The following is a 26,091-nucleotide window of genomic DNA, read 5'->3' on the forward strand; positions in this document are numbered from 1 at the left end:
ACTTTGAGGAAAAGTTTCTTCTTCTTCTCTGCTTTGATAATTTTTAAAAGTCTCCCCTAAGTTGAATGAACACCTGATTTCAGTGAATTAGAGAAACTTGTAACAGTCCTAATTAAAAACCAAAAAAGAAAAAAAGAAAAGGAAAAAAAAAAACCCGAAAAGAGAGACTGTGCATCTGAGAAACGAGGGAAGACATGCTCACAGCATTATCTTGTCCAGGAGGGGTGAGGGAAGGTCCATGGCAGCACTGTGGTTAGACCTGCCTGATATTTGCTAACCTACTATGGTTATAACTGAATATAAAATTAGATAAATAAAAACACACGCTTGATAGTAAACAAGTGAGAAAAGCTGGCAATGGTATGGAATTGGACAGAGCTTCCAGCGGGCCTGGCTGGCACCCGCCGCTCTTGGACCTGGGGGTGGGGGTGGGGCGGTAGCAGGTGTCTCTCCTGCACCCGATGATACTCTTGATGACAACAGCAGCAGCAGCAGCAGCATCGGCGCTTCTTCTCTCATCACCTGCAGACCACACAGACTCCAGGACAGGCGCATCCGTCAAGCCATCCCCTGTGACAAGCCACCGTGTTCCCAAAATCCCAGCGCTGCCCTCTTGAATGCTTTCATCACACCCTCCTTGGCAGCGTCATGGCGTACTGGTTGCTCAAGGGCTTCTTCGGTGACATGGCACAGGGACTGTCTGCAGCCACACCTGCTTGCACACCCTGCCCACGCACGCCGCTACCAGCCCCCATCCTGTGGCTCTCTGCCCAGAGCCTGGACACCATAAATGCTCTTTGCTTGCAACTGGAATGATCAGAATGGACTACACCCCACACCCACCCTCCCTGACCCAGGACATTCTGGGACCCCCAACCCTGCAGAGAGCACTTTGGGATTTAGAGTAATGCCCCCCTCCCCCCCATTTCCCCCGCCCCGATTTTTCTGATTTGCACTGGTTTCATAATCAAGCTTTCCTACCTGCCCAGGTGACTACAGCTAAGGGCACAGATAGGAGACCCAGGCCATGCCGCTCAGCACCATTTGCTTTCTACAACGTACCCAGGCGGTCAGGGAGATGCTTTGCTACAGGCTCTGCAGCCGCCGCCACCTCTTGCTGCCTTCTCTCCCCAAAGCCAGGGGTGGCTGGCAGCGCTCTCACATGCTCGCACATCCCAGAGCCCCGGCCTCTCGCCTTTCGCCGTTCCAGCACCACTCCCCCATGAGCTGCTGCCGGAAGGAACCGTGGGCAATTCTGTCCTGCCCTAAGAAAGGCCTGTCTGAGTCTTTACGCCCGACCCTGGAAGCGGCTGCAGTCTGTACTGGTGGATGCTGCCGCCTCCTCCCCCTCGGTGAGGGTAGTGCTGCGAGTTGGAAAGTGCTGCGGCTCTGGAGCTCTGGTAGGGAGCGGGTTGCCCAGAGGCGGGAGGGTGGGTAGTCCGCAAGTCTGACTGCGAGGGCCTGGAGGAAGAAGACGTGCAGCCGGCGGTCCCCGGGCAGGGATGAGGCCCTGATTCGGAAGAGGGCGCACAGTCTGCGGCTGCTGTCTGGGCAGGACTGGGGGCAGCGGTTGCGGGGCAGCTCTTCTTCAGCACACCACTGCCGTAATACCCAGAGTTCCCTGCAAAGAGAGCGGAGGAGTCCGTGGAGGCCGAGGGGGCGGAGGACACAGAGGATTCCGGGGAACTGAGAGGCGGGCGGTGCCCGGTCCTCTGGGATTGGGGCCGGTAGCTGTATCCCGGTGATGGGATGGGGTGCCCTCGGTATGGGGAGGAACTCTGAAGGAGGGTCTGCGACTCTGCCCTTGGGCTGTCGGACTGCAAGGCCTGAAAAGGAAGGAACAGAAGCAGTCAACGATATATCACGCCCAGCTCTGCCCCAGTTGTCCCACCTCCCTACTTAAGAAAGGCCAGAATGTGTCAGAGCCAGAGAGTTTACCGCACAGAGACCATGACATTGCCTCCTATACCTGGTAGCTGTATCGAGAAGGACTGTAAACGGCTGGTCCCTTGAGGGAAGAGCTGAGGGGGTCTGTCGAGTCTCCTTCCAGAGCATCTAAGAGGCAGAGCAGACAGGGGTCAGTACTAGAAATGCATGTTCCTGGAGCAGGAGAGCAAGTGAGACAAACTCTGTAGCAGAGATCGGGTGAGAAAGGCACCCCAAAGAGCCCCAAACCTAAGAAATCTGAAGCCCCGGCAAACAGAAAAAAAGAGTGAGAAAACCTCAAAAACTGGAAGAGAAAATTTCAGGGGGAAACGGCCTTTCATAGAAACAGAGTTGGAAGGGACCTCGCAGGCCATTTAGTCCAACCTTTCCTTGCGCTAAGCTGGGAATGCAGAGGAAAAGCCTCCTCAACAGCTGGCTGTCCATCCTTCCACTTGAAGGCCTCCTTTTAATGAGAAAAATCATAAGCACTTGTGGAAATTATTCAGAGTAGCAACACTTCGGTCCCTATGCTTAAAACAAACCTAGTAGGAGAGCCTTCGCGTGTCTGAAGGGGTGGTAGCCCGCATGAAGCGGGGTGGAAATCCCGCACGGCCATTGTCCCCGGCCATCACGCCACAAGTGGCGCCGTGCCTGGGGCATCCGCCTTCCCAAAGAGGTTCAGTCCCACTCGCCACAGTGCCAAGGGCGACGCTCGCTCACTCACCTGCTTCTCTCTCCCCTACGCTGTCCCGCGTGGGCGAGGGCTCTCCTCTCTGGCATATTTTAGCGCTGCTGCGCAAAACCTTCTCCAGAATGCCGCAGCCTTCTCGGAGCCGTTCCACCGAGGTGGGCACCATCCTGCAGCAGGACACAAAGGAGCGAGAATGGGAATTCCAACCGTTTGGGACCAAAGTGGGGCTGTTGAGGCTTTGATCACATTTTAAAGATTTCTTGAAGCGCTTGAGGAAAGGCACGAAAAAAGTATTTTAAATATTGAAAAAAGCTAAGCCAGGAAGCTCCTGGGGGGATGGACGGGGGACGGACCTTGCCTTCTCACAACAGTACGCAGTTTGAACAACACACCCCTTAAGGCTTGTGCACATTGTAATGGTTAAATTCACCAAGTTTGCACATTGTTTTAACTGTTTTGTTTTTTATTGCTTTTAAATTATATACTGGTTTTAACTCGATTCATGGTTTAATTTGTTTTTAGCTGTGTGTATCTACTGTTTTATATTGTATATTTTTATCTGTATACCACCCTGAGATCCTAGTGACATAGGGCGGGATACAAATGTTTTAAATAAATAAATAATAAATACTTTATATGCTGAGCCAAGTGCCATTTTTCCTTCTAGGGCTGAGTGAGGCCTGTTTCACAATGGCTAGAGAGTATTCATTAGAGATGAACAAATAATTAATACAGTGGTAACACTGCAGACTACTTCTAGTGTTACTCAAGAAAACAGATGACAACCCTGGTAAGAGTCCCAAGGACATGAATATCTTAACAGTTGCTACTCAGGACTTATATTAGGCCTGTCCAACGAAATCATTCCCTTTTTTCCTGAAAGGATTATGGGTGCAGTGTGAATTAGGCTTGTTTGCTCTGGATCAGCAAATATAAATATAGGCAGTGTATGGAAGTGGGTTTTTTTGTCACTCTAGAATCAGAGAGTTTCCTGTACAAGTTGTGTTGGATTGCAGAAAACAAAAGGGTCTCTTTCACCATGATCTGTTTGCTGTGGTCTTTTAAAATGGGGAAATGTTCATTTCTAACAGAACAGTTACAGATTTTCCCACATAGAAACCTTTTTAAGCCAGTAAGAAGTGGACTCACTGAGATGGCTCCGGGTGGGTCTTTCAGTTTCTTTTCACTATCAGTAAAATGGGACCGTCTGTGACTTGACCTCATTTCACAGGGTGATTACAAGTGGCAGTTTGGAAAGCATTTTATACACTGAAAGTGCAAGATTATTTTTACTCTGTACAGCACCATGTACATTGATGGTGCTATATAAATTAATAATAATAATAATAATAATAATAATAATAATAATAATGACGGCCACAAGTTGATCCCTCTGGAAATTTTAGCACAGTTTCATAATTATGTTTGTAAGCAAATTTTAAAAATGTATTCCTGACTGATACCTCCAAACCCAACATTAGCGTCCTGTGTTATCGGCAACTTTACATACTGCTATTCCTCCCAATGAAGCTGAACTCCCCATGCCTTCTATTTTAGTTCTTAAAAAAAACTAGTAGTTCTTAAAAAACTAAAGTTTAGTTCCCCCAAATCCTATGAAGGGGAAAAAAGCAGAGAAGTTCACACCTCACAGACATCAGGGATGAATTCACACCTTCACTGCTGCTATTGATTGGCTGGATAGTTTCGTCGCAAGGCAGAGTTAACAGAGCAGCAGCAAATCTGCGAAAATTGTACTGGCAGCCATTTTGGCAGCTGAAGGAGGTAGAATTTAAAATGAAAACTGCGTGTAGTTACTGTAGAAGACAGCAAAGGTAGTGCAGGCTTTCGTGTAAATGTGCCAATGTGATCTGAAGTCACCCCCTGTCCCCCACGTACAGTGTCTGAAGCAGAAAGATCAGCTAGTTCAGCCTTCCTCAATCTGTGGCGCTCCAGATGTGTTGGACTACAACTCCCAGAATGCCCCAGCCAGCTCTGCTGGCTGGGGCATTCTGGGAGATGCAGTCCAACACATCTGGAGCGCCCCAGGTTGAGGAAGGCTGAGCTAGTTGTAGGCGAGTGCAGAGGGAGGCCCTCAGGATGAAACCAACAAGCTGGAGTGTTCAGGACTCCAAACCCCCAAAACAGCTCTGCCCCAGGACTGCCCACTAGAGCTGAGAGGGAAATAATAATAAAAAAGCCAACCAACACTGAGCACATAGATGCCAAAACAGTATTTTTTTTAATTTGCAAAGAGCACAGCACCAGGAATCCTTGAACGACGATACTGCTCACACCACTTATGGCAGCAATATCACTATACAGCAACTAAAAACAAAAAAATGTCATTTCACAGCTTGGACAGCCAAGTTCTGCAAGTCCTTTGAAAGTAGGATTATGGCCATTAGCTAGGATAATTAAACAGAACCCCCCACGTTCAATATCCGTTTAACCATGAACACCCAGGGCTTTGGAAACGCAAGAGGGAGGGGCCGTTGCTTTACGCCCCAATTCAGACTTCCCAGAATTTTCTGGCTGGCGCTGCTGGAAACAGAATGCTAAACTAGATGGATTTGATCTAGTCCAGGAGTTGATCTAGCCCAGCAGTATTATTCCAAGCATAATTTGTGGAAGTTGCTTTAGATCAAACTGGGTTAAGACTATTCAGTACCAGAAGTAATCATCAATTAACTTGAGAGCATCACCCACTTAAAGTTATTTAGACACTCTACCACTTGTATGTTTGATAGCATACCGGAAGGTAGTTACGGCATTCATATACGCAAAATGTGGAATGGAGCAAGTAGGGACCCACAGAAACAGAGTTGTAAGAAGTGTTCTCTCTGCCCTCTACGTCCCTTATCAAGATCCCTTGGGTAATCCTTGATATGACTTTCCTCTTTAAACTGCTGTATGCTTAAAAGGGCAACTAAAACGAACAAGGGGCTGGAACAGTGGAACAACTCACTCCAAAGTTGGGGTTCAAATGTGGCAAGAGTCAGCTGCTAGTGAAGGAACTTTCTGCTGGGATGGGATTTCCAGGTAGAAGGCAACCGCTCTGGGTCTAGGACAAGTCTGAGAGTCCTAGACTCTTTGCGTGATCCTCTGGCAATGTTTCCCAAAGCCAGAAGATCACTACTGTAAAATTCCAGTATTTCTACCCCCAAGACTCCCCATTCACCTTTAAAGTTCCCATTACAGCCACAGAGATTAAAAACAACAACACCCTGTTGATAGAAATTAACAGGTTTCTGCCTGAGTAATTTTCTCAAGTGTGAGCACAAAAGAGTAACCTGGAGAGAGAGAGAGAGATGACACTTGTTTACCTAGCATATTTATCTTCCTGCTCTATAAGCAGCCAAGACTGGAAGTTTGGGGCCCAGACCACAAACATTATCTTTTCTCATCTTGTTAGGGTGGTACACTTGGCACAAGTGCTGTGCTCCCCGCCTGCAGGTCAAGAAACCCCAAGGCAGACCTTTCCGGAAACTCCAAGAAAGAGGACGCGACTTTCGCACATTTCCTTTCCTGAGACTCAACAGCAGGCCAACACTCACCACCTACTGCTGATGCTATCCTGGGATTTGCAGTGTGTGGTCCCTCTTGGTTCGGGTGGGCTGACTTCCTCGAGATGAGACAGGGAGGAATGCGAGGGGGAGAAGCCATGTTGTGGGGAGGACAGTGTGCGCCCCCCCGGGCCCGGCACAACACCAGCATCCATATCTGCTCCAGAGCAGCCGCCACTCAGTCGGGTAGGGGTCCCTGTGCATCGAGCAGAATCCCCGCCCTCCTTGGCTTCTTGCTTTCGTTTCCGGTACTCCAGCAGAGAGACCTATGGGAGAAAGACTATGTTCAGCCTAGGTGTGTTTGAGTGAAGAATACAGGGCAAGTCGGGAAACAGGGCAGGAACTCTTTTGACAACACGTCACTCACAGCCAGGGAACAGCCAGTTACTGATAATTGGACTGCGATGTGGCTTTGAGCTCATGCGTGTAAAGATATGCCTAGCAATGCCTTGGGTACAAGGAATCTGCTCTCCAGCCTATGGACAGTTAGCAGCCCCAGAACCAGATCTAGTGTTTGCCTAGCAGCCTATCACTTGCTTTTAGGCTCCAGGTTTGCATGGATCAAAAGTGCACCTGAACCAGCGATGCTCCCTCGGATGACAGGACGCCCAAGAGCCAAGCACCACCCAAAACAGAGCGAAAATATCCCTTTCAGAACAGGCACCGCACACCGTTACTACGTCTCCTCTGAACCTCAAGGCAACAGTCTACCTACTTTCATACAGTCCCCACTTCTGACAGCGGCCTCAAGCTGTTCTTCCTATCCAGTGTGAGAAGCCTGCATTTTTCTCTGCCCCCTTCCTCACCCTCAACCCCCTTCAGGGCTCCCCTTTCCTCGGTAGTGACTGCCTCACCCTCAACCCACCCTGCTTACTTCCTTCCCATCAGGTACTTGCCTTTTTCCTCTGCGGAGGGTTCTGGGGGATGGATTTCACTCCTTCACAAGGCCTCTCGCCACAGAGGGCCAGGGATCCATGGGCAGCTTCTTTCAGAAGTGCCTGCTCATGCCTGCCAAAATATCCCTCCGCAGGAGAACTGCAGCAGCCCCTGTCCGGATTCAGAAGCTTCCCATCGGCCATCTGAGGAGATTCCCGTAACAATCCATCCACTCGAGGCATCGCATTCAGAGGGGAGAAGGCATACATTAAGTTAAACTCTGTCCGAAAAGCCTGCTCAGAGCTTCTTAGCAGCGTCTGCGCTTCCCCGCTCTTTCCTGGAAAGCTGGTCTCCAAGGGCTGGGATGCTGGGTCAGAGTGCCCCAAAGTGAGCAACGCCGGTCTCTCTAGGCAGCTGTTAGCGCTGGCGTCCAGGAAGCCTGCCTTCGGCATGTCAAGGTCCGTCCTGAGGCAGAGCTAGAATAGCCAACGTGCAGGTATGGGAGGGTGAGGAGGGAGAGGATATGGAGCAGGGTAGAGAGCCAGGAGAAAGGGGCAGACAGAGAGGAAGACGTTAAGTCAGGAAAGGCTCCCCCATCCTACGGACTGCACATACCGCTCTCCCAACTCCTCCTTCTCCACCCACTGCGTCCCCTTTCTGTCCTGCTTTGCTCTCCTTTCTGCCTGTTCTTCTAGCTGCACAGTCAACTCTCTTCCTCCAGGCAGATGACTTTCTGGAGGCAAATTAAATTTGCAGGATCCCTCCCCATTCTTGGATGGAGATGCTGGTGCTCAAACGAGCCTTGGTGTATTTTCAAGGCCACCACGTAACATATGAAGTCACCACCATTTCAATGAAAGGTGAAGAATCAACAAAAAAAGTCGAGGCAAGCAGGTACACCACACACAAGGGTTACTCTTATCAATCAGCCTCTTCATAGGAAAGCTATCACAACCACACGTTGCAGGCACACTTCATAACATCCAGAGATCTCCTCTTCTCCAACAGCTGATCTGGTCTTTATGAGTGCAGAATTTGGCCTTTATAGGATGGAATGTAAGCCTTGGGCAGGATCCTGGATTCTTTGGCTGTATTTGGCTATTGTAAGCTGCCTTGTGAGGGCCTCTGCCCTGAAAGGCGGCCAAGAAATGTTTTAAATAAATAAATAAATTTAACTGATTGCTAGCTCTCATTATTGCAAGAGGAAGCTTTCAAAACATGTGACTAGTCACGATTAAACTAAAGAGAGGAGGAGCTGGTCAGGGTTTTCTATTCAACCAAGATGGGCCTTTTGCACCCTGCACTGCTTCCTAACTTTTCAACTGCCCCTAACTCCCGTCTCTTAATCCACACTGCCATTCCTGTCCAAGCTGTCAATTTTACAGAGAACCCAAATTCTCTTATCTGAATGAGACAAGTAGTCAGAAGTTAATTCCACAACCCATTCACACTGTGTAACTTAAAAAACCAAACAAACATTTAAGACTCCAAAACCAATCTTCTCCAACCTGGCGCTCTCCTAATATGTTGAACTACAACCCCCATCATCCCCATCAAGTTGGGGAAGATTGCTCTAAACTGTTGGGAGTGCACTGCAGCATCAAGCTCACCCATCTCCTTTAAAGATAACCCCCATTATTAGGATTTATCTCTAGTAGTCACCTGTAGCTCTGCCCCTTTTGCGCTTACCTAGAAGTTTTGGCACGGTAGCCAACTAAAAAGGCAAGTGTCCCAAATGACCCTGTGTGATATATATCTCAGACACACACAGGTATCTGGTGAAAAGCCTCTCTGTCACACCCTATGTATAAAATAGGGCTGGGGTATTGCAGGAGGCTGCTTGACACCGGCACATTTTATTCTTTCTGCTGAGCCAGAGCGGCGAGGGAAATTAAGGAACTGAGCAAGATTGCGTGCCGTTTTCATATCTGGTTCCTTATTTGGAGCCCTTAGAAAGCGCCGCTTCTATGTGTTGCCTTTCCTCTTGACACAGTGCAGGAGGTGGGTTAAAAACGAAGCTTACTGCCTTGCTCCCCCCAGAGCTGCGGCCGATTATGCCAACGCACAACACGGACAGTGCATGTAGCCCTCCTGATCTGAAATGGGGGCAGGCGTAAGGGCGCTTCCATACTATTCTATGGTAGTTTTTCATCGTATTTAGAGGACCACCCATCAGCATATGATCTCTGGGCGGCTTACATAAGAATAACGTTTAAAATACCGACAGTAAAATGCAGCCAACTACCCCAATCCCATCCCCTTCCTTCTTTGACAGAAGAAAAAAAGGCTAGTCAAAACATACCCCCACCCCCACCCCCACCCAGGCCCGGTGGTTTAAAAGGCCTGAGTGAATAGCAAGGGCTTCACCTAGTACTGGAAAGACCACTGAGAAGGTGTCAGGCAAGCTTCTCTGGGGTTGCTACTCCATAGCTGGGGTGCCATTGCTAAGGCAATCCCCTTCCCAGTAGCCACCTGCCTCTGGACAGGATTTTTAGGTTTGGGTAGGTATATATATGCAAGAAGGCAACCTTTCAGGCAAGCTTTCCCCAAGCCATTAAGGGCTTTAAGATTTAAAAGCAGTGTGTTAAATTGGGCTTGGAAATGGCCTGGGAGCCAGAGAAGATGATGATAAAGCACTGGCATCATAGGATCAAGATGCCCATTCCCACTTAATAATAATAATCCTGCAGCCCTATAATAAATGCCAGTTTCTGGGCCATTTTGAAAGGCAGCCCCACGGACAACACATTGGACCAGTCTAGCCTCTCTAGGCAAAGATGTATGAGTGAGTGAACGAGTGGGGTGTGCGGGTGTGGCCATGTCATGTACAAATTGCAGCACGGGTGCTTTCCCCCACTGTAAATACATACAGGCAAGGTAGGTGTGGCAGCTGCGATTGCACTACTTTCCTGTTTGGTACTTGTTTGACATGTTCAGACTCTGGGCTGTTTGTATTTGCAGTTCCCAACTGAATGTGGTGCCTGGCAAGCTATTTTAACTGAATTTCTGGGAAGCCTGACTTAAGTTTCTAGCCCTCTGGACTAAGAAGCCTCATGATGTTCAAGCAGTTTCTCGGGGTGGGGGGTGGGAATCCCAGTGCTTCAGCACCCTGAATGGCTACTTATCCCTCCCTTCCTCTTGGCCTTTTTGCCCCATTACCTAGATGACTATTTGATAAAACCCTTACGCTGCTTTCCGATGGAGACTGTGACTACCATGATTTACTAGAAAGCAATAAAGAGCCGATGTGCAAAAGCAGACGAATACCCAACGCTATAATAAACTGCCCCCTGCATCTGTAATACATCCCCAACCACTTAGCCCTCTCTTTATCCTCCTATCTAAAGCAATATTGTTCCTTGCCTCAGACTGCAAACTCCAGCAAACATTCCATCACTTGCATTATGTGCTTATTGATTAGCACGATTAATCTGAGCACAGAATTTGTATCTTGAAGACACGGAGCAGAATCAGGACTGCCTATGCTGCAATGGAACAAGGAGATGAGTTTGACAGAATATATAGCATGTGGCAAGGTACCGCCCAGCCACCAGCAATTAAGAGGCTGCACTTTGGTGACTGAGCTCATGCGGCTTCAGTTTCTCCTCTTCCTCCCCTCCCTCCTTCCAGCCGCCAGGGAAATGCTACTTCAGAAGGATTAACTGGCAGGAGCGCCACATTTTCCCTCAATTTCCCATCCAGATCTGTTCAACCTCAGCTACAAAGGAATTTATCTGGGCTAGCCTAGCCCCCTTCCTCCCCATCCATTTGCTGCTCTCCTCCACAGTCCCCCCACCCCCACCCCTCCTCCCTCCAAGCACACACGCTCGCTCACCACAGACAAACTACACACACTCTCCGCCTCCAATTGAGATGGTGTGATAACTACCTCGGGCGACAGGGACTCGGGCCTATGCGCAGGGGAACTCTCAGGGGAGGATACGTTCTAGGAGGGAAAAGCATCTTGTTATTCATCTAATTTTACAAGTCAAGAAGCAAAATAAAATAAAGTAAAAAAAAAAAAAACAAGCATAGAGGTTAGCCACAGCTATTCTGGAAAAACAAAAAACAGAGAGACTACCCTGAGGATGGCCTCAGCAGTTAGGGGAGCTAAATATGTGATATGAATTTTAGAGGCTGACAAAAGTAGAAAGGTAAGATGTGGTTACTACTGCATCTCATGCTACAACTTTAGGATTCAAGTCAGAGGCAGCACAGAAATGAGAGAACAGTCTCTATTTCTTCATGCTCCAGATCAGATGAAAGGCCTGTCTAGTCCGGCATCCTGTTCCCACACTGGCCAATGGGAAGCTCACAAGCAGGACACGGAACAGTATCCTCCCACTTATGTTCCCAAGCGACTGGTATTGGGAGGCATTCTGACACTGGAGGTTAACATCTGTATCCATCACGACTATGCAGAAAACGGTCAGCTAGTAGCTCTTTCAGGTGGGCAACTATAGTGGATATGAAGTTAGGGGTACTCACTTCATGAGGGAAGATGGGCCTGAAGCACAGGAGATGTCTCCCTATCTTAAGCGTGATGCCACAGATGCCGCACTCTTCTCCTCCTCCACAAATATAGGATTTTCCCAGGTACACAGTGCTGGGGACAGTTTTTCTAGCTACCAGATACAGGTGGTGGAAGGGGGCCTTGCCTTCAGAACCAGCAGAAACATGGTGGTCACTGGCTCTGCTTTAGATGTAGCACCTGTCTGTCCGGCAGCCGTGAGAAGATACTGGCTGCTTGAGAGGGGCAAAAGGAGCAGTACAGTGGCACTATACGGCTTGGGACCACAATTCCTGACGGAATGCCTCTCCCGACATGAACCTACTCATATACTGTGCTCAACATCTAAGGTCCTCCTCCGAGGGAAGCTCGGAGGATGGCAACAAGGGAGAGGGCCTTTTTGGTGGTGGCCTCCCAATTATGGATGATCTCCCCGATGAGGCTCGCCTGGCGCCAACATTGTTATCTTTTTGGCGCCAGGTCAAGACCTTTCTCTTCTCCCAGGCATTTAACAGCATTTAACAACGCTAAGTTTGTTTTTTAACGGACCCCCAGAGCTGTTGTTTTAAATGGATACCGTTGTTTTTATACGGTTTTTATGTTTTTGATGGTTTTAAATTTTGTATACTTTTTAATGTTCACTGTTTCTAACTTTTGTAAACCACCCAGAGAGCTTTGGCTATGGGGCAGTATATAAATGTAATAAATAAATAAATATTATTTATTTATTTATTTATTACATTTTTATACCGCCCCAGAGCCGAAGCTCTCTGGGCAGTTCACAAAAATAAATAAATATATCCCTTTGGCCATGCTATAAGGGACATGACTAGCTCCTACTTTCCTTAGAACAAGAACATCCCAACTGATATGCTTGTACCAGCTTACTCATGAGTTCATACATTCTTATGAAGTCCATTCTGTTAGGTAAGAAGAGCCAGGCTGGATCATACCAAAGGCCTTTCTAGTCCAGCATTCTATTGACACAGTGACCAACTAGGTAATCACGAGAAGCCCACAAACAGGACATGAGTGCAATAGCACCCTCCCACTTGTGTTCCCCAGCAATTAGTGTTCAGAGGCATACTGGAGGTAATGTAGAGCCATGATGACTAGTAGCCACTGATAGCCTTATACGTCATGTTCCAACATGTTCCTCCCTCCCCAGGCCTACAACAAAATCCCTAATGGAGCAACATTTCTTTCTGGACACTCATTCTCCAGGATGGCCCAGGTGGCCTACACAAAGACAGGGGTGGTTTGTGTGCAACCACAACTTATCAGTTGTCGTTACGTGTGAACGTTCTTGTCTAAGCGGATGTCACCATGCCCCAATATACTTTTACAAAGAAAGTTACTTTGGAAGTCTCTCTCAAGATCTGGTTAAATAATGAACTAGATTTCTCAGCACCTCCAAGTTAGGATAACTTAAGATCACTAAGTAAAGGAGCTCATGAAACAGGTCTTTCCAAGGGCCACTAGTGCTGAGGCTAAAATATACGGCACAGTGAAATATGTTCTTGAACTTCCAACATGGCAGCTGAACGGGACACTAACTTTGGGCACCAGGCGAAGGCCTTTCCATTCAGCTGATTGGGTCTATATTAGCTAGTTTTGTGGGGTTACTGTTTTTTGTAGATTATTTATAATTTCATAGTGGGGGTGTTGTTTTTTGCTTGGCTTAACAGCTGCTTAAACTGCTTTGGACTGATTTTATCTGCCATTTAGTAATACACTCATATTGTTTTACCTGCTGTTTTATTGATACTGTATTTTTTTTAGACTTGTTTAACAATTCTTTGTTAAGCCACCTTGTCAACCATTTTCTGGTAGAAAGGCAGCAAAGAAATAGTTTAAATAGAATAAAATAAAATAATCATTAATGAGTGGAATGGCATGAACAAGAAAAGCCTCCATGCAGAAGACGGGAAAGGCACAGGGAGAGGGGATTTAATACTTTGTAAGTCTTCTTCCCTGTACACAAAGAAGATGGGGTGGGTGTGGATAGGCAAGAGACTCAGTCACACACAGTAGCAGCATGAGTTCACTTTCTTATAAGGAACAGAAGCCTTTGAAGTCTAATGTTTGTTATGGCAAAACACTCCTTAAATGCTACTTCAAATTAGGAGCACAAATTGGGACCAACAGCCAATTTCAAGATACAAATTCCTAGTAATATCTCATGCCACACCTCTATACGACTGGTGTGGTTAAGGGCACCCGCTTTCCACAGCCTCTGGTGACAATGACCTGACCTTTCCTTGGCCCAATGAATCAGGTCTCTATCTCCACTTGGGTGTTGACTGGAGATGGCAAAGACCGTGAGAGTGGAATCCACAGGCATTGGGGATGTAGTCAAGGATTCTAGCTACCTGGATAGTAAGCCAACATAGAATCATAAGATAGCAGAGTTGGAAGGGCCATCGAGTCTAACCCCCTGCTCAATGCAGGAATCCACCCTAAAGCATATCTGACAGATGGTTGTCCAGCTGCCTCTTGAATGCCTCTAGTGTGGGAGAGCCCACAACCTCCCTAGGTAACTGGTTCCATTGTCATACTGCTCTCAGGAAGTAACTTCAGCCCGTTATTCCATGTCCTGCACTCTGGGATGATCGAGAAGAGATCTTGGCCCTCCTCTGTGTGACAATCTTTTAAGTATTTGAAGAGTACATTGTTGTTCAGAGTTCAACCCACCTGAGCTTAAGCAATAGGTCCTAATAAGGGCAGCGGAAATACAACAATTCTAGAGGAGTGTAGAAAAGGCATGGGATACAATATTGGCTACAGAATTCAGCTTCAGGATTATTTCTCCCACCCCCTTAAACAACAAGGAACAATTTTATCTCTTTCTCTCATGGTTGTGAAGGTTTGCTTGAGATTACGTTGGCAATGCCTAATGGGACCTCAAAAGCCAGAATAACTGGTAAGACCTTCAGTGGCATCCGGTCCCTCCCCATCGCTAGCAGCACTGGCAAAAAACAGTAGAAATTGCAGAATTCTGCGAAGTATGAAAAATCATGAAAATATTTGTAACTTGCATAATTGAAAGATTGCAGAATTTAGATTCGGTTGTCATTTTGGGTTGTTTGGGTGCAGAATTTTTAAGTATACAGAATGCATAGCCCAGGCTTGAATTCCAAACCCCAGCAATGAACAGACCCAACTGGATCATAAGCTGATACAGCTACAGTGAAGATCTCAAACAGGATCAAAACTCCAGAATCCCCAAGCATAGTTGACCTGACTATCTTCAAAATAAGCATTTCTACAGACCACTGCTAAACGCAGCAGCAGATCTAAAGAGTTTAGTGGCCCGTACTTTCCAGTACTGAAACACCAAATTGAAAACTGTCCCACCCGAAGCACACAGATGGGACACAGTAAGGTAATATAATGGGATGCTTCAAAATGTAGGCATTGACATCCATGTGTCTTATGGGAAATTGCAAAAATTGAGACTATCACCACAGCTCACACCTGCCTTGCATTCTAAAGTTTCACAAAAGTTTTGAAGAAGGGAGGCAAAACAGCTGTAAGAGGAACGAGAAACAGTCAAATGAAGCTAGCGTCATGCAGATGGGGAAATTTAGGGATGCACTACGGGTGAAAATCTCCAAAGTTTAGGGTTTGCTAGGAGGTGCATGCAGGGGAGAAGCAGCCCTGAAGTATCTTTGGATGCTACGGAGGCCAGAGGCTGGGGCAGGGCTGGGGGAGTGGAGAAGAGAGTACAAGTCACAGTTAAGACAACAGGAAGGAGCAGTAGTGCCTCCACAATCACCTGTGACCCTTTGTACACGCTAGTATCCATCTACTCTGTACAAGAATAAAGGAGAACGGGGACTTCAATCTATTGGGCGCCTGATTCTCTGAATACTGGACATTCTCTTAAAACAAAACAAAACCATCCACACATCTCTTAAGACTAATTGCTCCCCTCCGAGCAGTTCTGATGCACACGCCTTAGGTCTGCAGGCAGAGCTCCTGCCCCAACTTACCTCAAACTGTAGTGGCGTATTGCAACGACTAGCAGCCAAAGAGGGAATCGGCGAGAAGATCACCCCGCAACCACTGCGGCATTCCTCCTCTCCCGGCACAGATGAGGAGGACGTGGTGAGGTGTGGGCTCAGCGAGTCTGGAATCAAGGGGTCAGGCAGCGGGGGAGTGACCGGAGACAGCGGCCTCAATAACTTGGTAATGCTCTGCTCCATCAAATAGCGAGACTTCCACTTCTTCAGAGGACTCAGTAAGTCTGAAATGTAAGACACAGTCCAGATGGTGACGCTACCATTATAAACCCCTAATCTACACTCAAGGTCTGTTCCTTTTACATTTAGGGGGGCACAATCATTCTGGCCCAAAGGGCTGCATCTGGGGTCAGCTGAGACACCAGGGGCTGTCAATGTGTGCACAGGCGGGCATCCACACACATGAATTCATTCTCATTCACACACACACACACACACACACACACACACACACACACACACACACAACGAAGGGAGGTTTCAACTTCTCCTCCCTGCCCACTGAGATCTGGGGGTTGTGAAGTGAAAGTCTCGCCCATCCCCCAGCAATCAACACCAAGGCAGCTGTTTTCCAAGGTAGCAGCGGGAAAGCAGCAAGCTCAGGAGCGGGACCACTGTCCTGGCGTTGCCAATAGCAGGGCTGGAGCAGTGTGCTCCCCCACCCCCTCCACGCAGTCTGGTGGATCAGCTCAGCTACAAGGAAAAGTGAATGGGAACCCACCAGCTTTGCGGGCCACACTGGAAGTGACCAAGGGCTGTGGGTTGTGCACCCCCACCCTACACGTACCCTCAACATTTCTAACTGTAATGAAAATCTTCTAGAAGTGGGGGCGTGATATCAAAGCAGGGCAAAGTAACAAACATCTTAGCCAGTCTCAAAACAAGGACAATTTCAGGGCTCCAAAGGAGATGCAGGAGCAACAAAAGGGCTCAGACCAAGAAAAAACTCCGGCATGGTTGTAGTTATAAAATAGTCCAAAATCCAGCGCTCTCTGCATCACTTGCACATCTTCACCAATGCAGCAGTAGGAGCTGCGTACACCTTGCCAAAAGACAGGGTTGTGGGCCAAGAGAGCAACACCCCAAGCCTTGCATGACCAGTCTCTCCCTATCCCATACGACTTCATTTTTGTGTGCCATTTGCCTTGGTTTACCTGCCTTCCTGAGCTAGGAGTGCTGCACTTTCCTCGCACTCATTTGGCAGATGGAAAATCTGGCAAGGATACAAATCAAGATTGAAGAACTGACAACTAATCCAGCATGATCCCTCTAGCAGCTCCTGCATTAATGCTCACAAGCTCTCTAATAAGTTTCCTTGCAGCCAAGTTCCTGCTGACAACATCCAGGCCTCCTTTTTGCACTCTTTTCTGCCCCCAATGATTTTGGATAGATCTTCAGTGTTTTTTTTTCCATTTTACTACACTTATATCCTGCCTTTTTTCCTCCTCAAGGAAACCAAGGCAGCATACACAATCCTCCTCCTCTCCATTTTATCCTCACAACAACACCCCTATGAGGTAGGTTGGGCTGAGAGCCTGTGACTGGCCCAAAGTCATCCAGTGGGGGCTTGGTGGGATCTCCCAACTCCCAGTCCAACACCACATTGGCACTCCAGTGTAAAAAGGGCTTTCTTTTTTGCTCTGTCCTGCCCATCCCGAAACTACAAGCACACTTCACTGATGAGCCCCCAGAACTTCCATTATTTCAGATTCCAGGGAACTAGTAAGACTCCTGGCAGAGAAAAGGCCAGTTCTTGATAACAAAATCAAGGACTTAAATGGACTTAGAATTCCCCACTTTCCTTCCACTGAAGGCCTCTGCCTCTGTGCACCCAACAATCTAACCTCTTTCACTAGTCCAAGCCTTCTTAGAACAGTGCACATGTTCACAGTAGTTTTAGGAGTCCCTTTACGATCAAGATACTCTATTCCTTCTGGGATACTTTAGATCCATGCGATCAGCACTCTCCCCCACCCACCTCACATAGGGCTGGATTGTTGGTAACATTTTCTTAGCTCTGCAGGAGGCTGCTCACCAGCTCCCACACTGTCAGGAGAACATCTAAAGGGAAACTCAAATAGCCCACATCCCATGGACAGTCATAATTCCCCATTTGCCAAAGAATACAGCTGTCCTCTGACCAGAGAGCCAGTCATTCCAGTAGAGGTTGCACTGCTCCAGTATTTGCTATCTTTTTACTGGGGGGAAAAAAGGATTCTCACCCCTTTCCCCACAATCCAAACTCTTGGCCAACAGCAGCCGCAGGATAGCTGCGCATGGCTAGTGGGAGGTTATTTGGCATGTCATCACCAGCAGCATATCTCCCAGTCAGATTTTGAAACCCATTACTGCCCATTTCACCCACTGCTGCAAGTACTCTGAGCTGTCCCCCCTAAGATGTCGACTTCGTTCTATGAACTGGACAATGTGCCCTGCACAAGCATCTTGTACAAAGTCACCCACTTCCCCTTTTGTTTTAGACCATGACAGCCTCTTCTCTTCTCTCCCACCACCCTATTAGCGGAAGAGTTGCATATGCTCCCCTTCCCAGCTCTTCAACACACCCTGCAACAGAATTTAATCTGGCGCAAAAGGAAACCCCGAAAGCCAAATTTTTGTAGTCTTTTGAAATGCCACCAGACAACTTTAGTGGACCTCAAAGAACCCGCACCAATTTCACAGAAGCCTCTTAAAAGGAACATCAGAGGGCCTTCTACATTTTTTTTGTGTGTTTGCTCTCACTCACTCAAAATTGTAAATTTGCCCAGAACTAGTGCTTTGTCCGCTTCAGATGCCTCTAACCTTTGTGCAACAAACAGTTATCTGTACACTGCCTAGGGCCTCGTCTGGCGTCCTTGGAAAACTGATCCCTGACTTGGGTAGATCGCCACCCTCTTCCTCTGCAAAGACAGATGCAAAGTTACTATTTTTAAAACTCGGCTTTTTGCTTTGCTCACAGATGTAAGCTCCGGTGCTGCAGAGTGGCTGCTCTGTAACTCTTTAAACAAGTGTTCCCCCAGCATGTTTCAGATGGAAGAAAGCTGCCAAGCGAAAGGCACTGTGTTTCTTGCAGTGCACTTCCGGCTTTGGGGGCAACGTGGACGTTGATTTCCTGAGGAACCCCAAAGAGGGGTCGGTTCTCTGCTTTTTATTCTTGGTGGAAAAGAGGGCCCCTGTCCTCAGGTGTCTTCTTTAACTAAGGCTTGTTAATTTCCCCCTAAGGGAGATGTCAGAAGGAGCAGCCACCCAGCAAAAGGAACGCCACTCATGCAGCTTGTAATTCTGCTGTTTATTTCTCTTGCATTCATCCACAGCAGATGAACAGGTGAACCGAGATATGCAAAGCTGCTACAGCACCGTACCATGAAGGTCAGGATGTATACAATGGGGCTGGTGGCACTCCTAAGCTCTCACCTACCACAAAACCTGTGTCAACAGGTAACAGCACATAGTGCACATCTATGTTCATTAACTGTAGCCATTACCGGCCGTTAACCTCCAATACAGGTGGGCAAGACCCTTTTTTTGAGTTAGCATATGGTGGCCAGAGTTAGATATGGGAGTCTATTTACTATAGGCTACTTTTGTATTCTTTTTTAACATGCCCTTCAAGGCTGAAACTGAAACAACCCGCCGCCCGCCCAATGAATCACTGAGGTGCAAAGGCATCTCCACCAACCTGTGTTCTCCTTGCAGATGCCAGAAGTGCTACTGCTCTCATTGCTTTGGTATAGACACTGGGCTCGGTTCTCTGGAGAAGCAGCTGAGGTCTGAGTCATCCCTTCTTCCAGAGCTTGCTTCATCCAACGCTGTAAAGACAAACGTTGCTCAATGCACAGGCTCCTTTCCAGGGTTTTCACAGACTTGCAACAGACCTTTCCACCTGTATTCGTCAATGGCGACTTAAATTCTGTCAGGCTTTTATGCAAATCATCTGAGTTTGCACGAGGTTCCTCAGTTTACATGCTTTAGGCTGAAGCCATATTCGAATTGGTATGTGATGGTGTGATAGGAGGAAAGTAAAGCAGAAGGCATTGAGGGAAGCAGGGGCTGGTATAGCGCTAGGATGCATGAAAATGGGAGAACCCAGGTAGGGTGCATGGAAAAGGGAAAGGTAAACATGTGTAGGCCAGGAGAGGCTACGTCCCCCTGAACATTGAGCCATTAACATAATATGTTTTCAAATGCATCTAACGTTTTAGCACATGGAAATACAAAAACAAAATAAAATTAAAAGATTATCACCCCTTATCTGAAGCTCACAAGCCAGTTGGCGTGCTGGGTATGCACATGGTAAAAACCAGAACCAGAATTTACCCTTACTAGTTCTTACTAGAATTTACCCTTACTAGATCATTAATGTAAAATGAAACCAGGAAAGCAAAACTGAATTTTGGCCTTTTGTTCAAAACCAACAGGAGCTCATTTGGAGGAGTCTAATTTAGGACCAAATTAGTAGAGGGAATGCTCCAATTACCACTTCCCCTGCTGTGTCAGAGCCAGATATGTGCCAGGCAGCTGCTTACTAGTCTAAAAGGAAATGGCTGGAACTTGTTCAGACTGATATCTGACAAAAAAAAAAATGTTGGTAGTTTGATTTCTCCACTTTTTAAAGGAAGTTTCTAATCCTCATGGATGCTCAGAACATTTCGAAAATACAGTAGTTCTACTGAAGACTGAGAAGTCAATGCAGGCTTTTAACAGGAATTCCAATGGACAAAAGCCGGAACTGCTGCTTATCCCTTCCTTGTAGCTCTTTTTTCGGTCCTAATGCCTGTTCCCCTCTTCCTCCATCTTGCTCTTGTTCCTTGCCAGCATACAAAGGTACACAAATACTAGTTCTATTAAAAAGCTGTTGTCATATCTCAAGAGATCTACTTTCATCACTTAAACATTCCAAATTAGTCACAATCTATAGATCTGCCTAAGGGGTTATGTTCCCACCAGGTGAGTTTTTTTTTCTTTCTTTCTTTCCTTTTTTCTTTTTACAGCCAGGTGACTTTGAAAGCCTACGAAACTGCTTATAAGGCATTCCTGAACCTACAGACAATGCTTTGCAGCTGAAAGCCCTCTGGACACTCAGCTGCCAAACCTGCATATAAAACTCCTTGTAACATATGAAACCAAGCTGCTTTAGGCAGTCTCACCACAGCAGGTATTGTCTCTCAGGGCAAAATACATTTAAATAAATGTTTGAGAGACACAAACAGTCTAGAAAATAAAGAAAAGCATAAAATGAACACCTTAAACATATGTAGTAAGGTCTAGAGAAGTCTGATTTCAATCTAGAACAGAGGTTTTCCTGTCTGTGAGAGATCACAATTTGCACATTGTGGTGAATGTCTGAACATCAAATACTGGGTCATGCAAAGCCCCCCCCTGGAAGAGATTCCCATGGCTTCCCCCATTTCCTTAGTCTACCTGTAGGGGGTGTGGAGAAGGAAAACAGGTGTGAAACACTCTTTCCTTTTCACTCTGTTAACCAGGAGACTTCAAAGGTAGTGGGTATCAGCTTTTAATGATAAAATGTAAGATTTCTAGAGTGCACCCTAACTTAAATCCTTAGCACCAAAAGCCTAGCTTCAACAACTATTTAGATGTGTCTATGATTGCAATTGCATTTAGTCTTTCGGAGATATCCTATTGAGAGCTTGTGTCAATGGGCACACCACAGTTCACATTTAACAATAATACGTTGAATCCATTGTGTATTCACATCTAGGAATGGCAAGTGAACCGATGGATGAAGGGAATGTATTTTTCAGCCAAAAGAAGTTTTTTTTTGTTTGTTTTTCAAAGTGACGTGAGGCAATGTTGAAAGGAGGGATAAATTCTTCACCGTTGTCCACTGAAAACGCAACAAGCAGCAAAACCATTTGAAATTGGAACTCTCTTTTCTTAAAGGTTTTCAAGAAAACAAACCTGGAAAAGAATCAGCCCCCACCCCCTCCAAACTCATTCATCCTGCATTATTTATTCTGAGCGACAATGTGCATTGACAATTTCAAGTTTAAAATTTCATCTGGACCCCAGCAGAGAGAGCAGACATACCTTTTTACATGAGCTGTAGTTCCCATCTGGCTGCAGTGGCCGTCTTCGCCTTTCTGGGGTGAAGGGGGAGCCAAAACGGATGTAGTGTTTGGGCATGGTACAAATGAGCGGGGAGTGGATAAGGCCTGGCAACATATTGAGGGTGGTAGCCAGCACGGTTGGGTCAGTGGTGATACGCAAAGGACACTCGATGGGACACTCCTGCTTCTCTGCCTTGTCATTCAGCCACTCTGTAACTAGATACTAGAAGCAGAAATAACAGGTGCATCTTACTATGCTAGGAGCTGATAAGGATACAAAAATATTATAAGCAAGGGGAAGAGGTAAGAACACAAGCCATTGAACACTGGAAGTTGTTTGACATGAATTAGGCTACTGAGCCATCGAGCTAAGTATTGTCCCCTCCAGGACTACGACTCCTATCAGCCCCAACCAACATGGCCAACAGATTATGGGGATTGTAGGCCAAAAACATCCGGAGGATACCAGGTTGCTTACCCCCTGGTCTACTCTGATAGGAGCATTGGCAAAGACTCAGGCATGGGACTGTTTAAGGCCTGCAAGCCAAGATCCTTTTTTTAAGCTGGAAGTGACAGCGATTAAACCCACGTTATGCTGAATGCAAAGTAAATGCTCTACCTATGGCCCCATCATGTGATGATGACACACTGAGAAGCGTCAAACACATGGAACTGTATCAAAATTAAGGTTCTTTATTGCCTGTGAGAGATCCTGATTACAAAGCAAAACCCAGTCAGAAGAGAAAGAAAATGTTTATTACAGAGAGGAGAGAGAGAAAAAAATGAAAACGTATGGGGAGGTTTCAAGAGGAAAGGAAAGGGGAGGCCTTTTCCCCTTCCCACTCTCCATAGAACAAAATCTCTCTACCTCCCGGGGGGAGGGGGATGAGGTTTAAAAGCTCTCCTTTCTATACTATTTGGGGAGATATTTGGGATCAGGAAAGAAACAATATCTTTCCTTTTTCTCCTGAAATCTCCTTTGTACCCCCATACACTGTATAGTACTAAAGCACTCAGGTTTGTGGTTCCGAGCTACAAGCTTGGATCTTTTTCAGTGTTACATATTTATTTATTACATTTTCATACCGCCCAATAGCTGAAGCTCTCTGGGCGGTTCACAAAAATAGCGCAGCAGGGGAAGATTTCAGGAGGACTGGATTATTTTATTTTAAGTCCTTTCATCCCTTCCTGAAACCACCTCCCTTTGTGAGCCCTGAACAACTCTGTAAGGCCCCTGTTCCAGGCTGGTTGAAACCCTGAACAGGAATGCCCCTGTTAGGGACTGCAAACACACTTGTTTTTATTATTATTATTTTAAAAAACCACCTATTGCTCTTAATCTGTACACAAAAGAACTGTTTGGGGAATTTGGAGAGAAAGCTCCAAAGTTATTAGCATATTGGCTGAGAAAACGTTAAATACACACAAGCGAACTATTGAGAGATTAATGAGGAACTGTTTAAATGAAACAAAGATATATTGTTACAGCTTTTAGGAGATTGGGTTTTACCAGTCTGATAACAGTCAATCCCAGAAAGAAACAGATTCATATTTTTCAAAAGGTAAAAGCCTACTTCTTTTCAGAGAAGGATGTACCTATCTTATCATCTCCCATGAAATGCCCATCCCTCACGCTCCATTTACCTTTTTTGTTTTGGGGTACTTGAGTGTAGCCCGGGTGACCTGTGATCCTGCAACTGCAGCCACTGCTGGGTCAGAACCCATCAACTGCTTCCCTTCTCCTGGACCCTCTATGCTGCTGACTTCTGCTGCCGTTACTGTGCTCGCGCCATTTCCTTCCTCCGGAGTTGCTTGAGAGAGTTCGGCCTGTTGGGAACTCGCTTGCCTTTGCCTTCTCAGTCGCTGCGCTGAACTGCTCCGATAACGGGAAAAGCGGCTTTTGGGCCGCGGTCTAGTTGGTTTTGATGGAGCAGTTTTAGAGGTTGGTTTATCTGCCACTGCCTCCTGCAATGCAAACCCCCAGTGTTAAGTTATGGAATGCTTTTTTTAAACTGCTCCTCTCCTTTACCCTTGGCAAAGAAGAACAACCTGGTGAGAGCTGGCTATGCAGGTTTGGTTCCAGGAATGGAAAAGGAGCGTCTCTAACTCTAGGATCCTGTGGGGGAGAACAAGTTCTACTTGCATCTTAAAGAAATGCTTTTTCCAAAATATTACTCCCCTTTTAAAGCACTTGCAGGCCAACTGGCATATTATGAGTCCAAGGGCACCAGGACACAACTTTGCCTGTGTTGTATGATGATTCCTGGTCTATGCAGGCAGCAATTCAATCTTACAACATGGCACATCTTCTCTGACTGTATCGACATGCCAACTGAAACAAGGAGCCTTTCCTATCCAGCACAGGTCTGGTAACAATGAATATATCTCCATTACTGCAGCACCCAGCTTGGGGGGGTGGGACTCATATCAAATTGCACTGCTGGCTTATGCCAACGGTCTACCTATCTTCCAGTGGACTTCTAATGCAACAGGAAAGCTCACAAGCACGACGTGATAGCGATAGCTACCCATGCCATCTGGTACCCAGAAGTGTTTCCTTTCTGAGCATTTCGCTACACTTCTGGCTGCTAGGGTTAATCGACCATCCGAGCCGCAGCAATCTCCTCTAACTCCCAAAGGGACTGGGATGGAACCTCAGCAGTGCTAGCACTCCCCTTACCCCAGCCTGTGAAGACCGCCGTGTGTTCACTCCAATGCTGCTGGTACTGGTGGGGGCACTTGGCACAGGAGCATTTAAAGCCAAACTACTATCTTCATTTTCAGTTGGCTCAGGCTTTGCTTCCTCCGGTTCGGGAGTCTCTGCAGTAACCACCACTTCAGCCTCGGTGCTGCTCCGATCAGATGGTAGATCTCTCCTCCTCTTTCTTTTTTCCAGGTTCTCGAAGACGTGCATGATGGCTTCTACTTTCCTATCTTCTCGAGTCTGGCACACACAAACAGAAATCAAGGTCAGCATTACAGGCACAAAGGGGCAGAAAATGGGTCCTATTTGCTTAAGGCAGACCCAACAACATGGAGAGAAGGAAGGAAGTCCTAGGATTTTAATGGTAAACTAGCTGATTGCCCAGACTTTCATTCCTTGTTGATCAACCTGTTAGAGCAGTTGATGAATAGTTAACTCTCCAATACACAGATACAAAATTAAAGGTGGCTAAACTAGTATATGCTGCCAGAGGGGGGAGATGGAACTGGTCATGTCACTTAAAATTAATATGACCGTATGAAAATAGTAAGTACTACTGATTAAAATGCTTATGCTACTCATGCACACACATTTAAGGGCACAATCCTACGTACGTTTAGACAGAAAGAAGGGCCTACAACTCCCAGCATGCTCCAGCCAGCATGGCTAGCTGGGGCATGCTGGGAGTTGTAAGACTTTTTTTGTGCCTAAACATGCATAGGATTGTGCCCTTAAGTGAATTCTATCTTGACTATTTAAGGGCCTTTCTCTCACAGCTAAATCATGAAATCATTAGCAGATATCAGCACAATCCTATGTTTACCGAGAACTCACACGGAGTTCAAAGGGCTTACTCCCAGGTAAGTGGGAACAGGATTGCAACTTAAGTCATTAACTACAACTTCTCCCTGTCCCTCTTCAAGTCATCCCCAACTATATCTTTAGTCAGGATATTCTGTTTGGATTTTACCTTTTGAATGTACAAGTCTGGTTATCATCTAACGAATACTCTACACCTCTGTATATTTTAGTTTAAAACAAAAGAGCTGGTTTTAAGATTGACATGAAAACACCCAATTTCCAAGCCCACAAAGGATCCAAAGTGGAAGTGTGCTTTGCACATGTATGTTTCAGAAAGGGTAAAGAGGCAGCAGGTAATTGAATGAGAGTACCTTAAATTTATTTTGTATCAAACATGGAGAGGAAGGAGGAATTTTATCTCCTCTGAGAGAAGCAGGATAAATATAATAGACCAGGAAAAAAGTTCCTGCCAACAGAACCTTTTAGGATAAAGGCAACTGTCAGAAGTGCATTGATAATTATGCGCCATCACAGGCTCTTCATACAAAAAGCTGGCTATCCAGGCATCTTCTCCAATCCAAGAGAGTAGAGTTTTCACATGAATATTCTCAGTGGATATAGACTGATGACACAAGCAAGTGTGCTCATGCGGTTTCTAGGAAAGTTACAAGCTCTTTCTCCCCACCTATCCCGTCCTATATCCGGCACGCATGCATTGATAGGGCCATGCCATTTTCATGTTTGGCACGGATGGAGATGGCTTCAACCTCTTTTCAACGCACTTCAATTTCCTGTACCAGAAAGGTATCCCTTGAAGTTTCTCCTTGTGGTCCCAGCTCCCCCCTTTGCTAGTCTGCCTGTTCTTATAGTCTTAGGTTTAGCATGAAAGGTAGTCGCTGCTATTTAACCTTCCCGCTTTAACTT

At 46.5% G+C, this 26,091-nt stretch overlaps 1 protein-coding gene across 2 annotated transcripts in view; it reads right to left on the reverse strand.

Moving 5' to 3' along the window:
* Positions 1 to 934: 934 nt before the first annotated feature.
* SETD5 (SET domain containing 5) overlaps positions 935 to 26,091 on the reverse strand; it is a 67,747-nt gene continuing 42,590 nt past the window's right edge. Inside the window, exons 14-24 of one of the 2 annotated variants that reach the window (XM_063122119.1) lie at positions 24,343 to 24,606; positions 23,307 to 23,627; positions 21,643 to 21,885; positions 19,271 to 19,400; positions 15,562 to 15,815; positions 10,946 to 11,002; positions 7,077 to 7,532; positions 6,172 to 6,446; positions 2,651 to 2,784; positions 1,970 to 2,055; positions 935 to 1,826 (exon numbers count right to left, since the gene is read on the reverse strand). In XM_063122119.1, the coding sequence (XP_062978189.1) occupies positions 1,266 to 1,826; positions 1,970 to 2,055; positions 2,651 to 2,784; positions 6,172 to 6,446; positions 7,077 to 7,532; positions 10,946 to 11,002; positions 15,562 to 15,815; positions 19,271 to 19,400; positions 21,643 to 21,885; positions 23,307 to 23,627; positions 24,343 to 24,606 (2,781 nt within the window). In that variant the 3' untranslated portion in view covers positions 935 to 1,265. The remainder of the gene's footprint in view (positions 1,827 to 1,969; positions 2,056 to 2,650; positions 2,785 to 6,171; positions 6,447 to 7,076; positions 7,533 to 10,945; positions 11,003 to 15,561; positions 15,816 to 19,270; positions 19,401 to 21,642; positions 21,886 to 23,306; positions 23,628 to 24,342; positions 24,607 to 26,091) is intronic. The other variant, XM_063122120.1, reaches the window with a different exon arrangement.

This window comes from Elgaria multicarinata, chromosome 3 (genome assembly GCF_023053635.1).
Source record: "Elgaria multicarinata webbii isolate HBS135686 ecotype San Diego chromosome 3, rElgMul1.1.pri, whole genome shotgun sequence".
Lineage (NCBI taxonomy): Eukaryota > Metazoa > Chordata > Lepidosauria > Squamata > Anguidae > Elgaria > Elgaria multicarinata.